Source organism: Phocoena phocoena, chromosome 7 (genome assembly GCF_963924675.1).
Source record: "Phocoena phocoena chromosome 7, mPhoPho1.1, whole genome shotgun sequence".
Taxonomy (NCBI): domain Eukaryota; kingdom Metazoa; phylum Chordata; class Mammalia; order Artiodactyla; family Phocoenidae; genus Phocoena; species Phocoena phocoena.
In genome coordinates this window covers 72,159,026-72,177,401 of record NC_089225.1, presented here as the reverse complement: position 1 = coordinate 72,177,401, position 18,376 = coordinate 72,159,026, and the positions used below count along the sequence as shown (strand labels likewise).

Sequence of the window (18,376 nt, the reverse complement as noted above, 5' to 3'; positions counted from 1 at the left end):
AATTTGAAAACCTTCAGTGCATAGGACTCTAGTAAAACTTAAATAAACAAGTACATGTAAAGTGCTTAGAATAGCATATTGTACCAATAAGGACTTAATACGTGTTAACTGTCATTGTTTATCATTTTACCAATAAGAAAACACTCTCCTAGGAGTTAAAGTACTTGTTCCAGGTCTCACAGATGGTAAGTAACAGAGCCAGGACTGGAGCTCAGGTCCTTGCTTCCTAGTACCCACCACACTGCCACCAAAAGATGACACTTCTGCAGACCTGAAGTTGGGCCTTAATTTCCTCCAAATCGAACTTCAAGTACGGCTTCAATCAGAACATTTAAATTAATATATTATAAATATTATTCAAATATATCAAGTACTATATAGCTTGGCAGATAACAGATAAACTCATGCCATTTTGCAAGTTCTAAGAGGAAGAATTTTTCCAATCACCAAAGGTTTTAAGGGAGCCTGGACAGGTTGAAACTGGCAAGCTTTTACCAAAAATGATTGTTTTGAAAAGTATTACAAAACTGTCCAAGAGACAGACTGTGCTCCGAAACTAGACACAACAGCCTCATGATCTGCTGTTGTTCCCCAGCTCTATCTAGCCCCCTAATGCTGTGACTCCATTCCAAAAACCAAAGCTACACTCGAAAACACACACAATTTGTTCTCCATGTTTCCTTAATTGTCTACCTTTCCAACGAGCCGCGCAGGCTGAGTCTGCATTTGGTGAACCCCTCAGACACAGTCAAGTCTAGGCATTTCATTTCACCAGCTCAGGAGTCCACCTTCCTTCCCCGACTTGGTCATGGTGGGAGGGGAGGTGGCATTAAAGAAGGTTCTTGTTTCACTCAAATTTGCTGGGCCTGGGTTCTCTGGGTAAAGGTCCATCCACCTAGATGAAGAAGAACCTTCTACTTCCAACTCTAAAACCAAAACAAATTTAATTTTTAATCAAACTTACATAATCTGGAAGATGACCCACCCAACTACCATTACTTCTGGAAATGAGACTGGGGTACTGAGATAAGAAAATTACATTTTTATGTTATGTTTTTTTCCCCAAAGCATTTGTTACTTGTGTAATTTTTTTAAGGCTGAGATAAGAAAATTACATTTTTATGTTATGTATCCCTATGCTATCTCATTGTTTTTTCCCAAAAGCATTTGTTACTTGTGTAACTTTTTTAAGGCTGTTTAAAGGAAATTTTAAAAAGAAAAAAATTGGGCTTCCCTGGTGGCGCAGTGGTTGAGAGTCCGCCTGCCGATGCAGGGGACACGGGTTCGTGCCCCGGTCTGGGAAGATCCCACATGCCGCAGAGCGGCTGGGCCCGTGAGCCATGGCCGCTGAGCCTGCGCGTCCGGAGCCTGTGCTCTGCAACGGGAGAGGCCACAGCAGTGAGAGGCCCGCGTACCGCAAAAAAAAAAAAAAAAAAAAAAAAAAAGAAAAAGAAAAAAATTTAGAGAACATCTGGGTAGGAATAACACTAAGCTGGGCATACGAACTCCAGCCCTACTCTCTGCCAACAGCCCCGTGAGCTTGGAAAAGGGCCGAGCCCCGAACAAGACTGCAGTCCTGGCTGACACCTTGATGACAGCCTGGTGAGACCCCAAACAGAGGACCCAGCTAAGCCATGCCCGAATGCCTGTCCCACAGAAAGAGTCAGATAATACATGTATGTTATTTTAAGTCACTAAGTTTGGGGCAATCTATTCTGCGGCAAGAGAAAACTAATACACCATTTATACTAAATTCTCAGGAATAATGTTATCCCCAAAAGGTAGGAATTTTCATGTATACAAATGAAAAGTGGTTTTGACACTTAAAATAAATATATAAATGTTAACTAGTATTTTTTTTATGTTTACCTCATTTATTGTGCTCAGCCAGCAACCTTAAATATAATTTTGTGGCTGACTTGGGTGTATAAAAATTTTACGTATTTTACTTATAATCTCATTGGTTGTTTCAAACAGTAACCAAATTATTTTTTCCTGTGTTTCCACAATATAACTAAGTGTTTATTCTAAAAGAACCTCTAAAGGGTCACAAAACTTACTGAATCTTCAGCTCAGAAGGGCTATTTCTAGCAATACTAGTTGTCCTCTGAGTGTTTCATATAAAATTCTAAGTAGGAAAAGACAGACAGCCCGAAGACCACCTCCAGCCCCGACCAAGGAACTCTTTCCTGCCTGTCCCTGAGTTAAGGCAAATAAGAGAAACAAAGCAGGGACCCTTGGTCTACTCTCTACCTTTTATCCGAGGATATCAATATAAGCACCTTCCTTTTCTATTATTAGTCAAATAAATGTTAATTAGTATTATTTTCATTTACTTTCCAATATTTTAAACCAAATATATTGTACTTACATTTGAATATTTTTCATAAGAGTATTGGATCCCATCCTTACGGAGATCCTAATTCTACTACCAACTTCTAAAAATTAAGACAATTTTTACTAGACTTTCAAAGCAGTCACTCTTACATCTACAAGTAGTTTAACTTAAGATTCTAAAATTGGACTAATTCAGACCTCTATATCTGGATGATCCCCACCTGACAATTCAGATAGAAAACAAACTAAATCTACTTGTTAGTACCAAAAATACTTCCTGTCAGAGAATGGACACCTTGGTTCTTTAGTTTCCAAATTTGCCCTGGGCCTTGTTCTTGCTTAAATTGCAGCTTTCCTGTTCCTGAATGGAACCACAGTCCTGACCAGTCACCCTAAAAACAGAATCACGTCTGGCTGGGTCTCCTGCATACCAAGTTCACATGAAATCTTGCCACCATCCCATCTGGCTGTGGACGGGGGTGGGGAGGCCAGAAGAAGCTCTGACAAAGGACAGAAAGAATACAGAAGAGCGGCGCTTAGGAATGTCACAACCAGCATTTCTCACCACCGACCCCACAGAGACTGCTGGAGCACGTCCTGCAGCTGGGCCCAGCCTGCACTGCACTCGGCCAAGAGTGAGGAATCAAAGCAAACAGTCTCTGACCCTGTGTGTTACCCCACTGGGCCAACATTCCCTCTATCTGTTCTTACCTGATCCACCTCCATCTCCAATGGAACAGCCCTCCTGCAAGGACCACGTCAACATCTGGAACTGTCTCAGATTTAGAGACTCTGCCCGGCTACAGACAGGGTGTTGAACCAACTCTGGGCTTTTTAAACAAGTGTGTGAACCCAACTCAAAGCAAAGAAGACATAATCCTGAAGCATGCACTTTACTATCTTTCGTAGAAGTACTGGATCCTATTTTTACAGGGATCCTAATTCTAGTACCAACTCCTAAAAATCAAGACAATTTTTACTAGACTTTCAAAGCAGTCCTCTTACAACTACAAGTAGTCTAACATAAGATCCTAAAATTGGACTAATTCAGACCTCTTATATCTAGATGATCCCCAACCTGACAATTCAGATAGAAAACAAACTACAACTACTTGTCAGCACCAAAAATACTTCTTATTCAAATAAGGGTTGCAAAGAGTAGAGTAGATTAAAACAAAACCATATGATATGCATTACAGAATAGAATAAAACTTTGAATGACTTTGGAAGCAAAGATTTCAACAGTATTTCCCTAAAGTGGACAGACTTCAACTACCCACCCCAGGGTCCTTTTTACTCTTCTCCTTTTTTTTTTGGCCACACCATGAGGCATACGGGATCTTAGCTCCTTGACCAAGGATTGAACCTGTGCCCCCTGCAATGGAAGCGTGGTGTCTTAACCACTGGACCGCCAGGGAAGTCCCTACTCTTCTCTACCATAAGGAGTTCTCCAGGAGAAAAGTCTTGAGAGGCATGCCTTTGGGTGCACCTGAAGCTTAGAATTCCAATCATAAATGCTTCTCATGGAACATATCTTTCAGCATGGTAGCAACACCAATAAAACCACTTCACTAGAGAATTCCCTACCAAGCCTGTGACGGGGTTACAGCAGAGGGCCTCATCAGCATCCACTGCCCTTCCCTCTTCCTGACACGCTGATAGAGAGATTTAGTAGAGTATTCAACCTACTTACACACAACCCATCTACTTTGGAAAAAACTGACCCTCCGCCAATCCTAGGAGCAGACATCATTTTCTTAAGCCATTCAGCTCATTCTGGTCACCTGGCCACAGTCAGTAGTTTGAGGAGTACATGTGACTCATTGGCCTACCCAGAGCTTCAGGTTTAGTATGACAGGATCACCAGGGATTCCACTTCCAGATTCAGCTGGCTGGAGATCCAGAGGATCACTAGGGGTTATAAATACTCTAGAGAGTTGATAACTCTTATCTGGTGAGAACTCTGTGAAGGCAGGGAATATTTCTTACCTCTAGATATGGTGGTGAAAGCGGGGGTGTGGGGGGCAGGTTGGAAGAACAGTGTCCCCTGACCTACAGCTGGCTCACACAAGAGGCAGCAAAAGCTCTGGGTACAGCCAGAGTTCTAAAGTCTGAGCCAAGCGTCCTTCTGTTCACAGGCCCCCTTATCAATCATGGCTTCTGAACATACAAATGACTGTTCAGTATGTTTGCATGATGGATCACTCGAGACCATCACACAATTTTATAGGATAAAGTAAAGCTATGAGACTACAACAGAGACTAAATAATAAAAAAATTTTAAAAACTGTACCTTCTCTTCCTGGGAAAGAATTAAAAAACAAAGTGAAATACAAGATAGTAAAATATTGTATGTCATTAACTTGGCCTTTGGCATCAGCTGAACAATTTTCAGCAACCCAAGAAGAAAAGCAAAGCAGGAAGATTATCAGAATGAGGGCCAGAAACAGATCTCCCAAGGGCAGTATATACATCATGTGGGGTTACACGGGGTAAGGTGGGGTAATCAAATCTATCGTACAGTATTTTTTTAAAATTACAAAACCAGGGCTTCCCTGGTGGTGCAGTGGTTGAGAGTCCGCCTGCCGATGCAGGGGACACGGGTTCGTGCCCCAGTCCGGGAAGATCCCACATGCCGCGGAGTGGCTGGGCCCGTGAGCCATGGCCGCTGAGCCTGCGTGTCCGGAGCCTGTGCTCCGCAACGGGAGAGGCCACAAGAGTGAGAGGCCCGCGTACCGCAAAAAAAAAAAAAAAAAAAATTACAAAACCAATACATACTTGACTTAACAAGCCCTATAATACTGAGGTCTAAAAGAGTAATAACTCTTCCCCGTCCCCAGATCCCAACCCACCCCACTGAAGTTAGCATGCCTAAATCCACCCATGCTAAAGTTAGCATGGTACTAAAGTTAGCATGGCTTTCTCTACGTTCATACAAATATACAAACATGTGTACACATCCATAAACCCCCATTAAAAAAAATAAGATCATACTACACACATTACCCTATAAGCTGTTTTTTTTTTCTTTTTTGCTTAAAATAGAGAATGCCCAATCCTCCAATATGACGTGTGTTTAAAGTTACAAAATGAAGGCACACATCTCATGGAAATAATAGTCCCAAAGTATGATGGAAGACATTAATTATATGAATATCTGGAAGCAAAAAACAATTTTCTGCTTTTGTCTCATACCAGAAAGAACATTCCTAAAATAGTCAGAAAATAAAATCATGTAAGGCTGAAACCCAGAGAGTTCGTCTGCTAAAGACTCATGAATGTTAACACTTGACATTTTGTTAAAAAGGAGATTCTTTTATTTTTAGTGGGCACAACAAATCAGGTATTTGAATGCATGTAATGTTCTACTCTCCACCCTATTCTCAATTCAGCTGAAAGTGAATTGTGCCTCTTAGAGCCAGAAAGAAAAATGATCAGCCAACGTCGGTTAGGATATATCTGATGCCTCCTATCTCCATCTCAAAGACCAATGTTTAAAGTCTGTCTTTTATTTGCTATCAGACCACATTTTCAATTAAAGCTGCAGAACCATGATGTTTTCCCACCTGAAAACTGAACTGCTACACTTTGAGGAAAGGTGACACGGGGCCTCACTGCCAAACCAAACAACACCTCTCACTTGCTCTACAGCAATGGCATTTTATACCTCTTCCATCTGAATCAGCAGTTTACATAACTACATCTCTTAGTTTAGTAGCCAGTTACTAAATTAATATTCCAAAGCAGTATCCATATATCTCAGGTTACTGTCAACCTCCCCCTACCTCCAACAATCAAATCCAGAAAGACCGGAAGTTCAGTTCCCAGATGGTGACTCCTATTTCATTAAGAAATTAATTATCCAGGCTTCCCTGGTGGAGCAGTGGTTAAGAATCCGCCTGCCAATGCAGGGGACACGGGTTTGAGCCCTGGTCTGGGAAGATCCCACATGCCGCGGAACAACTAAGCCCGTGCGCCACAGCTACTGAGCCTGCGCTCTAGAGCCCGCGGGCCACAACTACTGAGCCCGCGCATCTAGAGCCCGTGCTCTGCAACAAGAGAAGCCACCGCAATGAGAAGCCCATGCACCGCAATGAAGAATAGGCTCCGCTCACCTCAACTAGAGAAAAGCCCGCACGCAGCAACAAAGACCCAGTGCAGCCAAAAATAAAATAAATTTTTTAAAAAAGAATTAATTATCCAAAATTATCCTTGAAACATGATCGCCTATCTGGAAAGGAAAGCTATAGGCAACATAAAATATAGCTTCGCATATAATTTTTAAAAATATGTTAGTTCTACAAAGTTATAATCAGTTACGTTCTCTCGTTTTATTTACTTATATTTCCTCCTCCTGTCCCCACACCGATAGAAAGAAAAACATGAAGCATGGTCCCAATAATCCAATTCATATCTAGACACAGATAGACTACAACATGGGGGGAAAAGAACTCAGAAGCGAGTCAGAAGCTATTAAAACTACTTCCACCCCATCCATCCACTTCCTTCTCAGCTGCTGGTACAGGGAATCTTCATCTCCTTGGTTTAGTTAACATGTCTCTACCTGAACAGATGCAAATTTCTGTGCTTTATGCAAATTCCTGAAAAGCTATATATAAAAGCATTTTTGACTCATGTTTTAAATATATTTAACAAAATAGAGTAACACTATGAAATCCTTTATAAAGAATTTTTACAACATAAAATTTCTATTACTGTATATATTTATATGTTTTCATTTTTGTGTCTGACATGATACTTTTGTATAGCAGGACACGACTATTCCCAAATCTCCAGGGACCAAACACATATTCGTATCTGGTAATTTGCTCCTGTCTCTACTAACTACAAATGTTAAGAAGGTTTATGTCTTTTTTGACTGCCTTGCATCTTAATGAGTAGCTTCTCAAAGGTCAGGCTGCTAATCTTATGAAGGTATCCAAGAAGACGCCTGTGGATTTCAAACCTCCTCCTGAATACATGTTCCTCCGAGGGCAGAACTAAGTCTTCCACTTGTTTTAGAACACCCCCGACATCCAGGGCAACACTCTGCACAGTCAGCCCTCTATAAACACCGTGTGGAAAGCAGACTCACGCGACTCTAATGCGATGTTACTCACGTGCCAAATGAGCAAACCCAAAACTCTTCCTGAGGGTATAAACAAATACCTCTGGACTCCAATAAACAAACAGAAAAAAGAGAAGAGTCTAAGGAAGAAAAACCAGCTCTGTGCCACAAAATGCAAAGTCTAAACCCCCCAGATGACCTCCAGTGCACACTCACATATATCTCATTGTGGTCAAACCGTTTCTTGAGGTTGTTGATGACGGTCTCCTCATTGAGAGGTTCTAAAAGAACCATATCTCCAACTCCAATCATATTGTCCAGAAGTGACGTTTTCACCTCCATTTTGGCCATAGTCTCTTGCTGTAAGAAAGAGGGAAAGGGGGACAATATAAATGAGCAAGATAATTTCAGATGGGTTCTTAGCACCGATGGAGAAATGAAACACTGCTATTTCCAAATGGCCCTCACCTGCCTCATTAGTGTCGTAACCCGCCCCCGCCCCTGCCCCCAAAACCTACGTCAGAAGTCTCTGCGGGAGCTGCAGTCACTGCCAAGCTGCTAGAAGCCCCACTTGCCAACCTGCTGCCACAAACAAACCTCCCTCCCAGTCATCAACCCAAGCAAAGTCCATCTACAGAAAGAGCCACTAGGAAGCCAGGGTCACCGTTTTCTTCTGTAGACCATCTCCTCTGCCCAACCAGAAGTTGCAAAGCTCTGGCAAGAGAACCCAACCCACCCCTTTCCACTAGCCCTTGCCTACCAATGTCAGACTTGAACCCACAGGAACCTGCTGCCCGAAGACGGCATCCCCCAGTATTCCATGATGAAATGCAGAATGCCACTTCCCAGAGAATGTTTAAAAAATGATGCTAACATTTACTGAGTACTTTTGTCACATATCAGATGCTGTATCAAGAACTTTCCACGCATTAATTAATTTAATCCTGACAACTCTATGAGGTAGGTTGTTATCATTATCCCCATTTTAAGATAAGGAAGCTCAGGGAGATTAAGAAATCCTGCTTATGGTTAATTAGGAGTGTGTTACATTTTGTGCCAAAAGAACTTAAATCACCACTTAAAACACTATATCCATGGGGAGAAATTTCATTCCAGGAGTCAACGCTGACTTATAAAGAAAATAATAACACCCCACTTGAAAATCAAAGGTTGCCTATATGATATAACCTGCCAAGAGTGACCTCAATATTCTCAACGCTCATTCCAACAGACACACCGCTAGAACAGCAAAACCGAATTAACATGCAACGAATAGACCAGAAATACTAGTTTCCTTTTAGCTCAGTGTGAAAGCCTATCAAGTGGAAAACACAGGCACACTGCAAAGGCAGCACTGGGCTCCCACTCTAAAGTGCGTGGTGCCACCCAAGAGCAGAATGTTAAATGCCCAAGACTTCAAATCTGATCATTGTCAAGAGTACTATCTGAATTTAGGAGAGTGTGTGTGTGTGGTGTGGTGTGGTGTGGCGTGGCGAGGTGTGGCGAGTGTGTGTGTGTGTGTGTGTGTGTGTGTGTGTGTGTGTGTGTGTGTTATGTTGCTTTCTCTAATATCATCCGGATGTAGAACTAAATTTATCTGGGCCATTCCCTCTAAATACTTCCAATGCAGAAGTCAATTTTGTTTAACTTCAGGATACTAATACTAAATAATATTTCAGGATACTAATAAATACTCACATATATTCATGCCCCTAATACTGAGAGGGGAGTACATTTAATTCTTTCCATGAAGGAGTCACTCAAGCATCCTATATCTTATAAAGGTCAGTCTTCTTGCTTAAGGCTTAGCAATTTAAATAAATGTACTCTATTCTAGTCTAGAACATCTAGTAGGTCTCTTAGAGGCAAAAGAAACTACATTTAGTTGGGCTATTTTAAAGAGAACTGGGAAAGACCAGGAATTACATAATTCTTTATTATTATTAATGATTTCTATGAATCCAAACATATTCTTTATTTCTGACCCATTAAAAAAAGAATTTTTTTTCAAGTGTGCACTGAAAAGCCAAAAAAATGAAACCAAGAAGAAGCAGCAAGAGTCTCTCATAAACGAAAGCAACCAATAAAGAAGTATTTAATATTCAAAACAAGAAAAACAGGGTTAACTTTTTGTTAATGTCTTTTTAAATTTCATACCAAGTACACCTGGAATAAATAGCCCCAGGTATCGCTAAAACCCAACAATAGTCGTACCAAGAATGGTTTCAGGCACTTTGAACTAGGCCAGATCTTTCAAAATAAACCAGGTGGAGGTAGGGGTACTTGCCACTCTCTAGAGATGCAGCAGAAGCCGGGTAGACAGCTGGGCCCGTGCCAAGTCCGTGGAAAGACTTGTACAGGAATAGGAACATGAGTACCCAACCTTTGTCACAATAAATTAACATTTAAATCAAATTTCAAGTTCTCAGACTCGAGAAATGCCAAAAGCACTCTAGCTGCGATGCGATGCATTACATATAATTTGGCAGATGAGGGAAGAAGGCTTAGGGATTAAGGGGGAAGTCAACCTGAGAAGAGTTTCAAAAATAACCACCTCAAACCAGCAATTTAAATTAAGCAAAGAGGCAGAATGGGAACTCTTTGCCCTGGGGTAGATTCCTGTATATAATAAAGTCTATTTATGGAAACAGCTGCAGAAAGACAGCAGCTTCGCTGCAGGTAACAGTAATTAAGCAGCCAGTCTTTCTGGCTTCACCATTTTTTCAAATACAAGTTTCAAGCAAGAGTATGGGTTCTAATTTTTACACTTCTATCCCAACTTTATAATCTGAAGGGCGGAAGAGAGCAAACAAAACAAATGCTGAGTTACAGGCAGTGGGTAAAAGTGAAAAACTGAAAATACAACTTTTGCAAATCAAAATACAGCAATAAAGTAAACCAACTGAAAAGGTGATAACAACGTCCACTTAGTCATGCCAGAACAGTTTTGTTTCCTATCATTTTACTTTTTTAGCATCTAGGCACTTAGGGGGGAGGAAACAGTGACATCCTCCCCCTCATTTTCATTCTCCTGGTGAAACTGGGACACTGAAAAAATGACACAGAGATACTTCCTATCTTCGCACAAATGGACTGATTTCCCTTACCATGACTACCATCTCCAGGCCTGGTTGGTTCACTTCGACATCTCAACGAAATTAGTCGGAATATTTTGTTCAGCCAAAAGAAACTGATTTGTTTTTTCTCTGAAAGACCAATGCTGACTACAGGAACAAATTTCAGAATCACTTGCTAACTCAAGGTTTCCATAAACTATCAGAAGAATTCATATGGGAACGTACATAGAGCACTAAGGATACTTTTTGTTTGACACATAGATGTCCACCTGCACCCTTCCCAAGACCCACAGGGGAAACCACATTGTTCCAGGCAAGCCAATTTTATCCCATGCTCCGGGAATGTAGCCTGCGATCTACACTAAGGCGATCAACATATTTCTACCTCCCAGCCACTGTAATTGATTCAGGGCTGGTCATATAACTGAGCCTGAGGCTTTGGCTTTGGAATATGAGGACAAAGGTTCGTTCCATCTACCTCTGGGTGGCATGATTTACAGATGTGATATTTGGAACTTCTCTGACCATGTCTGCTTTCACGAGGGGCCTAGTCTGAGGAGGAAAACAATACAAGGAGGAGGGCAGGGAAAGAAAATAACCTGATAACATCACAAACCTCTGGATCAAATTACACCTGAAGCCCATCCCACAGCTCTCAAGTTGTGGGTCACAGAAGCCAATTAATTCTCTTTATTATTTAAGCTGTTTGAGTTGGATTTTCTATTATTTGCCACAGAAAGCATCTTACCCAATAAAAGAAGCTGGCATGAGGGAATGGAGTGCGTCAGTAACACACTGAAGAGCGTGGACTGGCTGAGCCAAGGACACTGAGTGGAGGCATGAGGACCTACTTACTATCTTAGACTGACAAGATCACCTTTGATACTTAATAGAGACACAGCTGATTAAACCACAGCCTGTTGTGCCTTATGACATGGACCCGTGCCTGCAACTTTCAAGAATTCGAGGGGAAAAAAAAAAAGATGCCGGAGTATGTGTTGGCTACTTCTTAAGGATCTACAAGAAAAAGACACGCTTGCTGTGAAACTGGTCTGTCTGAAAGCCAGAGAGGAGAACATATGATGCTACTAAGTTGAGTCATTCTGCCTGGGGGCAGGGGACACAGAGGAGAAGTCCTCTATCCCAAGCACCAACTGTTTCATCTCTACAGCCTGAGAAAGGGATAGCACTCCCACCATGAAGATGCAGCACAGGGGAGGTGTCACCTGCTCTACTGCTTCTTAAGCTTCTTAACTGTTCCCAGGTGGATTCCATTAACCAAGAGCTAAGGCACTTGGCACAGCAACAAGGGCAGGCCCAATCTCCCAGAGACAAGTTCTCAGACCAAGTTCTAGGTTCAAAACCTGAGGGGTTGGTAGTATATCTGGTTTTAGTTATTAGTCCATGGAAGCAGATAAACCTTGAAAGCCAACAACATTTATAAGGGATCTACACTGCCAAAGAAGTACGGCTGACAGTGACTTACAAGTGGCTTGACTCTTAAGACAATCAACCCCAAGACCTCCAACTCGTAAAACAAAAAACAACTGCTAAAGCATGACAAAGCCATCATCCCCAATGCTCCACTTAGATGGGGCCACAGAAGACAACGGACAGAGGAGGTTTTCTTGAGAACCTCTGGGGAGGGGGTGGCTCTGTTTTCAGCCATACAGGGAAGAGGTGCATTATGTTGGCTGGGGCATTTTATTTTCGTAAGCCTATGGAAAGAAAGGAAAGAAAGGAAGTATGGAAAGAAAGGCTTATGTGAATGTTGGGCAGCCAAAGGGGGAGCATAGTAAACATTTGTCTTTTATTTTAAAGGGGGCACCATCCAGTATACAATCCTATTCCTATTTGCACCTAATCTCCCTTTCAGGGGGCCCAGTTATCTTGCGACAAGTCATCGAGTGAGAAGCAATACCCAGTTCCCATTACAGAATTCAAAGGAGACGGATCTACCCCAAGGAACATGGCTTATACACAGCCAATGACATCCTCCTGTAACTTGGAGTCCCCGTTCATGATGACAGCTGGTGGTTACACTCATTATTCACTGCAGCAACAGCAGCATCATGAAGACCAGGTGGTTCCTGTGCCACGGTTTCTGCTATGGATCCTGCTGCCCAGCCCTCCAGTCTCTCTTAAGTTCCTGCCTAGCTTCTAAGCCCGTATCCTTCCTGGTCCTCCAACCTCTCTGCAATTCTCTGAGTCTCTACATCGTTCCTGCATTGCAAGCAACCAAGATCCCTAATCGACATGAACACTAAGTACTGTGCCCAACATATAATTTTAAACCACGGTTACATCTTCAATATTACAGGTACCTAATCTTTTTCTTCCAACCTTGGCGAAAGCCATCTACAAAATACAATCACTGGCGGAGCCCTCCGAGGAACCACAGAGGAGCCTGGAAGTAGGGCCTCTACCTAAGAGTACTGATTTAGCCCAACCACCAAGCACACCAACTGATACCCGGTGACTCCATGGCTGCCCCAGCTCTTTCCATCTGTTTGTCCATCCAAGAAAAACAAAATATATGATCACAACCATTCCTTCCCCCAACGACTGTCATCTCAAAAACTTCCAAAATTACTACCTATATTTCAGTGTACACCAATTCACTTACTGGCATCTTTTGCAGTATAAAAATACCATTTAAAGTATTGAAAGCATCATTTCAAAAATTCCTCAAAATCTGAAAGAGAATGAAACATAAACATCTTAGAGCATCTTAAAATGCCATCTGTAACCTAACATTTAAATATGAGTAGTCTATTCAGTCCCAACCTTAAATGACCAGCCACCTACCATGTTAACGTCATCTATGCTCGGAACGTCAAGAACAGCATTCCCCAAGCCAACAGCCCTACACAGACATGGCCAAACTTCATGGCACATCCTTATGAAGGCCATGGCCATTCTACTATTGATATCAAAGCAGCAACACTGAAAAGCTGTTGCAAAGTCATCGATAATTTAATAATGACTAAGAAGAGATGCAGTTTAAGTTGAAATATAGCATCTGGTGGTCTCCCATGTTATTCGAAGGTCTCAGAGTGCCACAGATGAGAAACGATGTGCATTTTTAAGTTGAAAGAGTTTTACTATAGAGTTTGAAAGAACACTCACAAATCAGAGCTTAGGGTGCAATGGTTAACAGGGATTAACCTTAAGTCATGAACACGATTTTAAATTTGAAGAAACTTTGGGCTACAAACTATTACATAAAAAAGATAAACAACAAGGTCTTACTGTATAGCACAGGAAACTATATTCAATATCCTGTAATAAACCGTAATGGAAAAGAATATGAAAAAGAATATATATATATATAAAAAACTGAATCACTTTGCTGTACACCAGAAACTAACATAACATTGTAAATCAACTATACTTCAATTTAAAAAAATAATAGGGCTTCCCTGGTGGCGCAGTGGTTGGGAGTCCGCCTGCCGATGCAGGGGTCACGGGTTCGTGCCCCGGTCCGGGAGGATCCCACATGCCGCAGAGCCGCTGCGCCCGCTAGCCATGGCCGCTGAGCCTGCGCATCCGGAGCCTGTGCTCCGCAACGGGAGAGGCCGCAACAGTGAGAGGCCCGTGTACCGCAAATATAATAATAATAATAATAATAATAATAAATAATGAGAATTCCCTGGAGGTCCAGTGGTTAGGACTCAGTGCTTTCACTGCCCTGGGTCTGGGTTCAATCCCTGGTCAGGGAACTAAGATCCCACAAGCCTCACAGCGCCACCAAAAAAATAAATAAAATAAATAAATAATAATAAATAAATCTGAAGGAAATTTTAAAGCAGAGCCACTTGCAGGAAAACTTAATGAAAGGAGATTATCTACTGCTCTGGTAATTGTAAATGGGGACAGTTGAAACACGTCTATTATAATGTCATTACTAATACACAACAGAGGCAGCACCTTCAGGGCGTCTGCTTAGCACAGTAACAATTGTTCTTATTTGACTCGAGTTCCCCTCATTAACCTGCTTGTAGGGTGGTCATGTATGCATCCTAGACCCTTTTCTGGAGAATCAGCTCCTTGGTGTCAAGAGTCACCCTTATTCATCTTTCTCTCCCCAAAGGCACAGTGCACAGCCTCTGGCATATGGCAGGCATTCACAGAAACACAAAAGGAGAACAAGTATGCAAATTTACAGTTGACAGCTGATTCATTCAATAAGGGCACATTCTCACAGCTGCCATCCTTGGTTGCTTGGTTCTGTCAAAGCAGACCAGAAGGCAAACTAATGACTGCGGCTTCCAGCCACTTTGATCCATTCCTCTAAAAACATATTACTATCAACAAAGGACAGGAAACAGAATTGAGCTATTTGGCTCCCAAAGACATTGCTAATGCTTTTAAGAATAACATGAGAAACACATTTAAGTAAGAAAACAAGGCCAATGTGGCAAGACTTCATGAACAAAATAAGACTCAGCAAATCCTGATGGCAAGACAAAGGCAAAAGAGGGACCAAGTCTATAGGACGTGGTTCCATACCTAATGTAATGGCCTAAGTGACTGAGAAACACTGGAATTTCCAGATCTTTCAGAATAGCATGGAATCTCATCTCTGAGAAAAGTTTGATTAAATTTCCATTCAACTCAGTTCAACCACCATTTACAGTATTGAGCCCTGTTGGTCCCTGGCATTGTGTTAAGTGCTAGGGACACACTGTGAAAAATCATGGTACTTCCTCCTCTTATACACCCCCAGGAACTCACAGTCCAGTAAGAGGGTCAAGACAAGAAAGTAGGCCACTTCTGAAATTTCAAATGACCCTTTTAATGATTAAGAGCAATACATGTTTACTAAAGAAAAAAAATCAGAAAATGTAGATGAGCAAAAAGAATATAAGAGAAATCCAACACTCTCATGCTTTAGTTTAAATCCTTTTGGATTCATCAGAATCCTTACAAAACCAGATTTCTAAAAAATTAATTAATTTATTTTTGGCTGTGTTGGGTCTTTGTTGCTGCGCACGGGCTTTCTCTAGTCGCAGCGAGCGGAGGCTACTCTTCGTTGCGGTGCGTGAGCTTCTCATTGCAGTGGCTTCTCTTGTTGCGGAGCACAGGCTCTAGGCGTGCGAGCTTCAGTAGTTGTGGCACACGGGCTCAATAGTTGTGGCTCACAGGCTCTAGAGCACGCAGGCTCAGTAGTTGTGGCACATGGGCCTAGTTGTTCCGCAGGCACGTGGGATCTTCCAATACCAGGAATCGAACCTGTGTCCCCTGGATTGGCAGGCGGATTCTTAACCACTGTGCCACCAGCGAAGTCCCAAAACCTGATTTTTATAACCAATGAATTGGCCATCATTTCTGGTGTTACAAATTTTGATACATATAAATATTTCTGTCTCAGGTAGGAATGTGAAATAGATCCATAGGAGCTATGAAACTGTGGAGCTACACCAATAATATCCCCAACACTTTTAAATTCAGCCAAATTGCATGGCCATCTGCCCCCTTGTTCTTTAGCTTTTCCCCCTCCCGCAAATTAGCAACCCATATTATCAACAGCCTGCCCACCAATCATCTCTACCACTTGGCTGTGTCTAACATCTCGGCACACAAAGATGTACACAATACATCCAAAATTTGTCTCTTGTATCATCACACACCAAAATACAAGAAAACAAAAGCAAAGCAAAACCCTTCCACTCCCCCTAAATTCCACAGCCACAACTGATTCAGTTTCCCATCCTTGGCCTCTCCCTGTCTCTTCCTTCCCTCACAGCCAACCTATCTCCTTGATTATATCAGCTTAATCACTCCCACTCCATCCCTTCCCCGCCCTTCCCCACCGTGACTGCCCCAGCTCAGCCTTCATTATTTCTCACGCTGAAGGCAACATCTCCTAAGTGGTCTCCCCGACAGCCTCTGCCAGCCCTCTCCTTCCCCCATCCATGGGCCACACCACCGAAGTCGCCTTTCTAAATCACAGTCTGATCAGGTAAGTCCTGCTTTAAATCCTTCAATAACTCTCCAGTGTCTTTAAGCTAATATTCAAATGCCTTAGCAGATGCTCAAAAAGATGAAACGGAGAACCGCCATACGACCCAGCAATTCTACTGTAGGGTATGAAAGGAGAGACTCAAACGCCCACATTCAAAGCAGCATTATTCACAAAACAAAATGTGACATATATATATAACAGAATATTATTCAGCCTTAAGAAAAGAAGCAAATTCTGACGCATGCTACAGCACAGATGAAACTTAAGGACATAATGCTAACTGAAGCCAGTCACAAAAGGACCAGTATTGTATGACTCCACTTATATGAGGTCCTAGAGCAGTCAAATTCATGAAGACAGAAACTAGCATGGTGGTTACCAGGGGCTGAGGGAGGAGGGAACGGGAAGTGGCTGTTTAACAGGTACATGGTTGCACAATAGTGCGAATGTACTTAATGCCACTGAACTGCATGCTTAAACAGGTTAAAACGGTCAATGTTACATTATGTATGTTTTACCTCAATAAAAAAAATTCCTTATCAGAGATGACATGACTCCAAAGCCGGACTCCAGCCATCCTCCTCCATCTCATCTCTCCCCAACCAAGTTCCCCCGCCCCCTAAGGCAAACCTCACAAGAAGGACCACCTGGGACAGACAGCTGCTTTAGATCCTGAGAGTGGTTCAGCTGAGCTGCTTGTCTTAAATAAATCCCCTGACTTCAACCAGTGTCAGCAGCGCTGCCCCATAGGCAGCATGCTCTGAGCAAGCCCTACTCCTCCAGCACAGCTGTTATTAGCCTGCTGGTCTCCCCCGGCCCCTGGAGAAGGCCTGAGCTCCCCATGTGCGAAGACCCCGCTGCCTGGCCGAGGGGGCTGGCTCACAGGGCACTGGGGTGCGGAGCGGGTAAATGATGTGTGTGAGAGGGACACCGCGCGCTCTTCCTTCCAGGGCTGTTTCCATCATCTCTCCCCTTCCCGTCAGACAGCGTCGCATGGTTCCCCAAGAATAGGAAAGATCATGAGAGACTCGGGTTAGAAACCGAACGGCGAGACACTTTCTCGGTATTTACGAAGCTAAGGGCAAGCGGAATGAAAATTGCATTCTTTAGGGCAATTTACTCAAGCAGCATAGTTCTCAAAGGAGAAGGGGTTAGTGGGCCACACAGAACCACTCGGGGTGCTTTGCAGGGCTCCCCAGAGATTGAGACAGTGGGCCGTGACATGCTTTTGCAAAAAGGCAGAGGGGATGCCAATTCTCACTCCTATCAACACACCTCCTTACAGAAGCTTAGACAGGGTATATCGATTCATGGCGTTTACTTCACATAGTTATCTGATTTTCCAATCCTGTGTTCCACTGTTAAAACCACTACATACTGAGGTTTTACCCACTTTTCTCTAAAGCTTTTTGTTAAGAGTATATAATAGACTGCTAGTAGGAGGGCTTTTGTTACTATCTTGGATTTAGGGAAAAACAGGCCCAACTACTGGGCAGTTTCCATACAATAACTATTGTCTTAAGTTCAAACTATGGGTAACACAAAGGACGTTAAATTATCAGGCAATGATACAATGGAACAGATTTGAATTGGGAATGAAAATAAACAGCTAAAAGCATACAGAAGCCCATAAGCCATAAAGTCAGACTCAAATCTTAAAAAGCTCTGTGAGTGGGAAAGGCAATTAATGCAACATTCTGGGTACCTAAGAGTTCACACCCCAGAGGGTTCCTCTGAATAGGCAGAGACGGGCCAGGACCACTCAGTGTCAGGGGCAAGGTTCGTTTCTGTCTGGGTAGAGAAAGGCTAGCCATATCAACCAAAAGCCATCAACCAGGAGCTCGGCTCCCCTCAACCCCGGGCACATTCCATTTATTAAGGATTTGAAAGATAGCATCTAGATAGAACTTCACAGTTCATAAAGTG

The 18,376-nt window shown here is 42.5% G+C and overlaps 1 protein-coding gene across 4 annotated transcripts in view; it reads right to left on the bottom strand.

Annotated features, from left to right (window-relative positions):
* The window catches only part of MYO1B (myosin IB), a 184,611-nt gene that overhangs the window by 144,949 nt on the left and 21,286 nt on the right, over positions 1 to 18,376 (bottom strand). For 3 of the 4 annotated variants that reach the window (XM_065880949.1, XM_065880948.1, XM_065880950.1), the window contains exon 1: positions 7,622 to 7,756. In XM_065880949.1, the coding sequence (XP_065737021.1) occupies positions 7,622 to 7,756 (135 nt within the window). Of the gene's footprint in view, positions 1 to 7,621; positions 7,766 to 18,376 lie in introns of those variants that run through there. The other variant, XM_065880947.1, reaches the window with a different exon arrangement.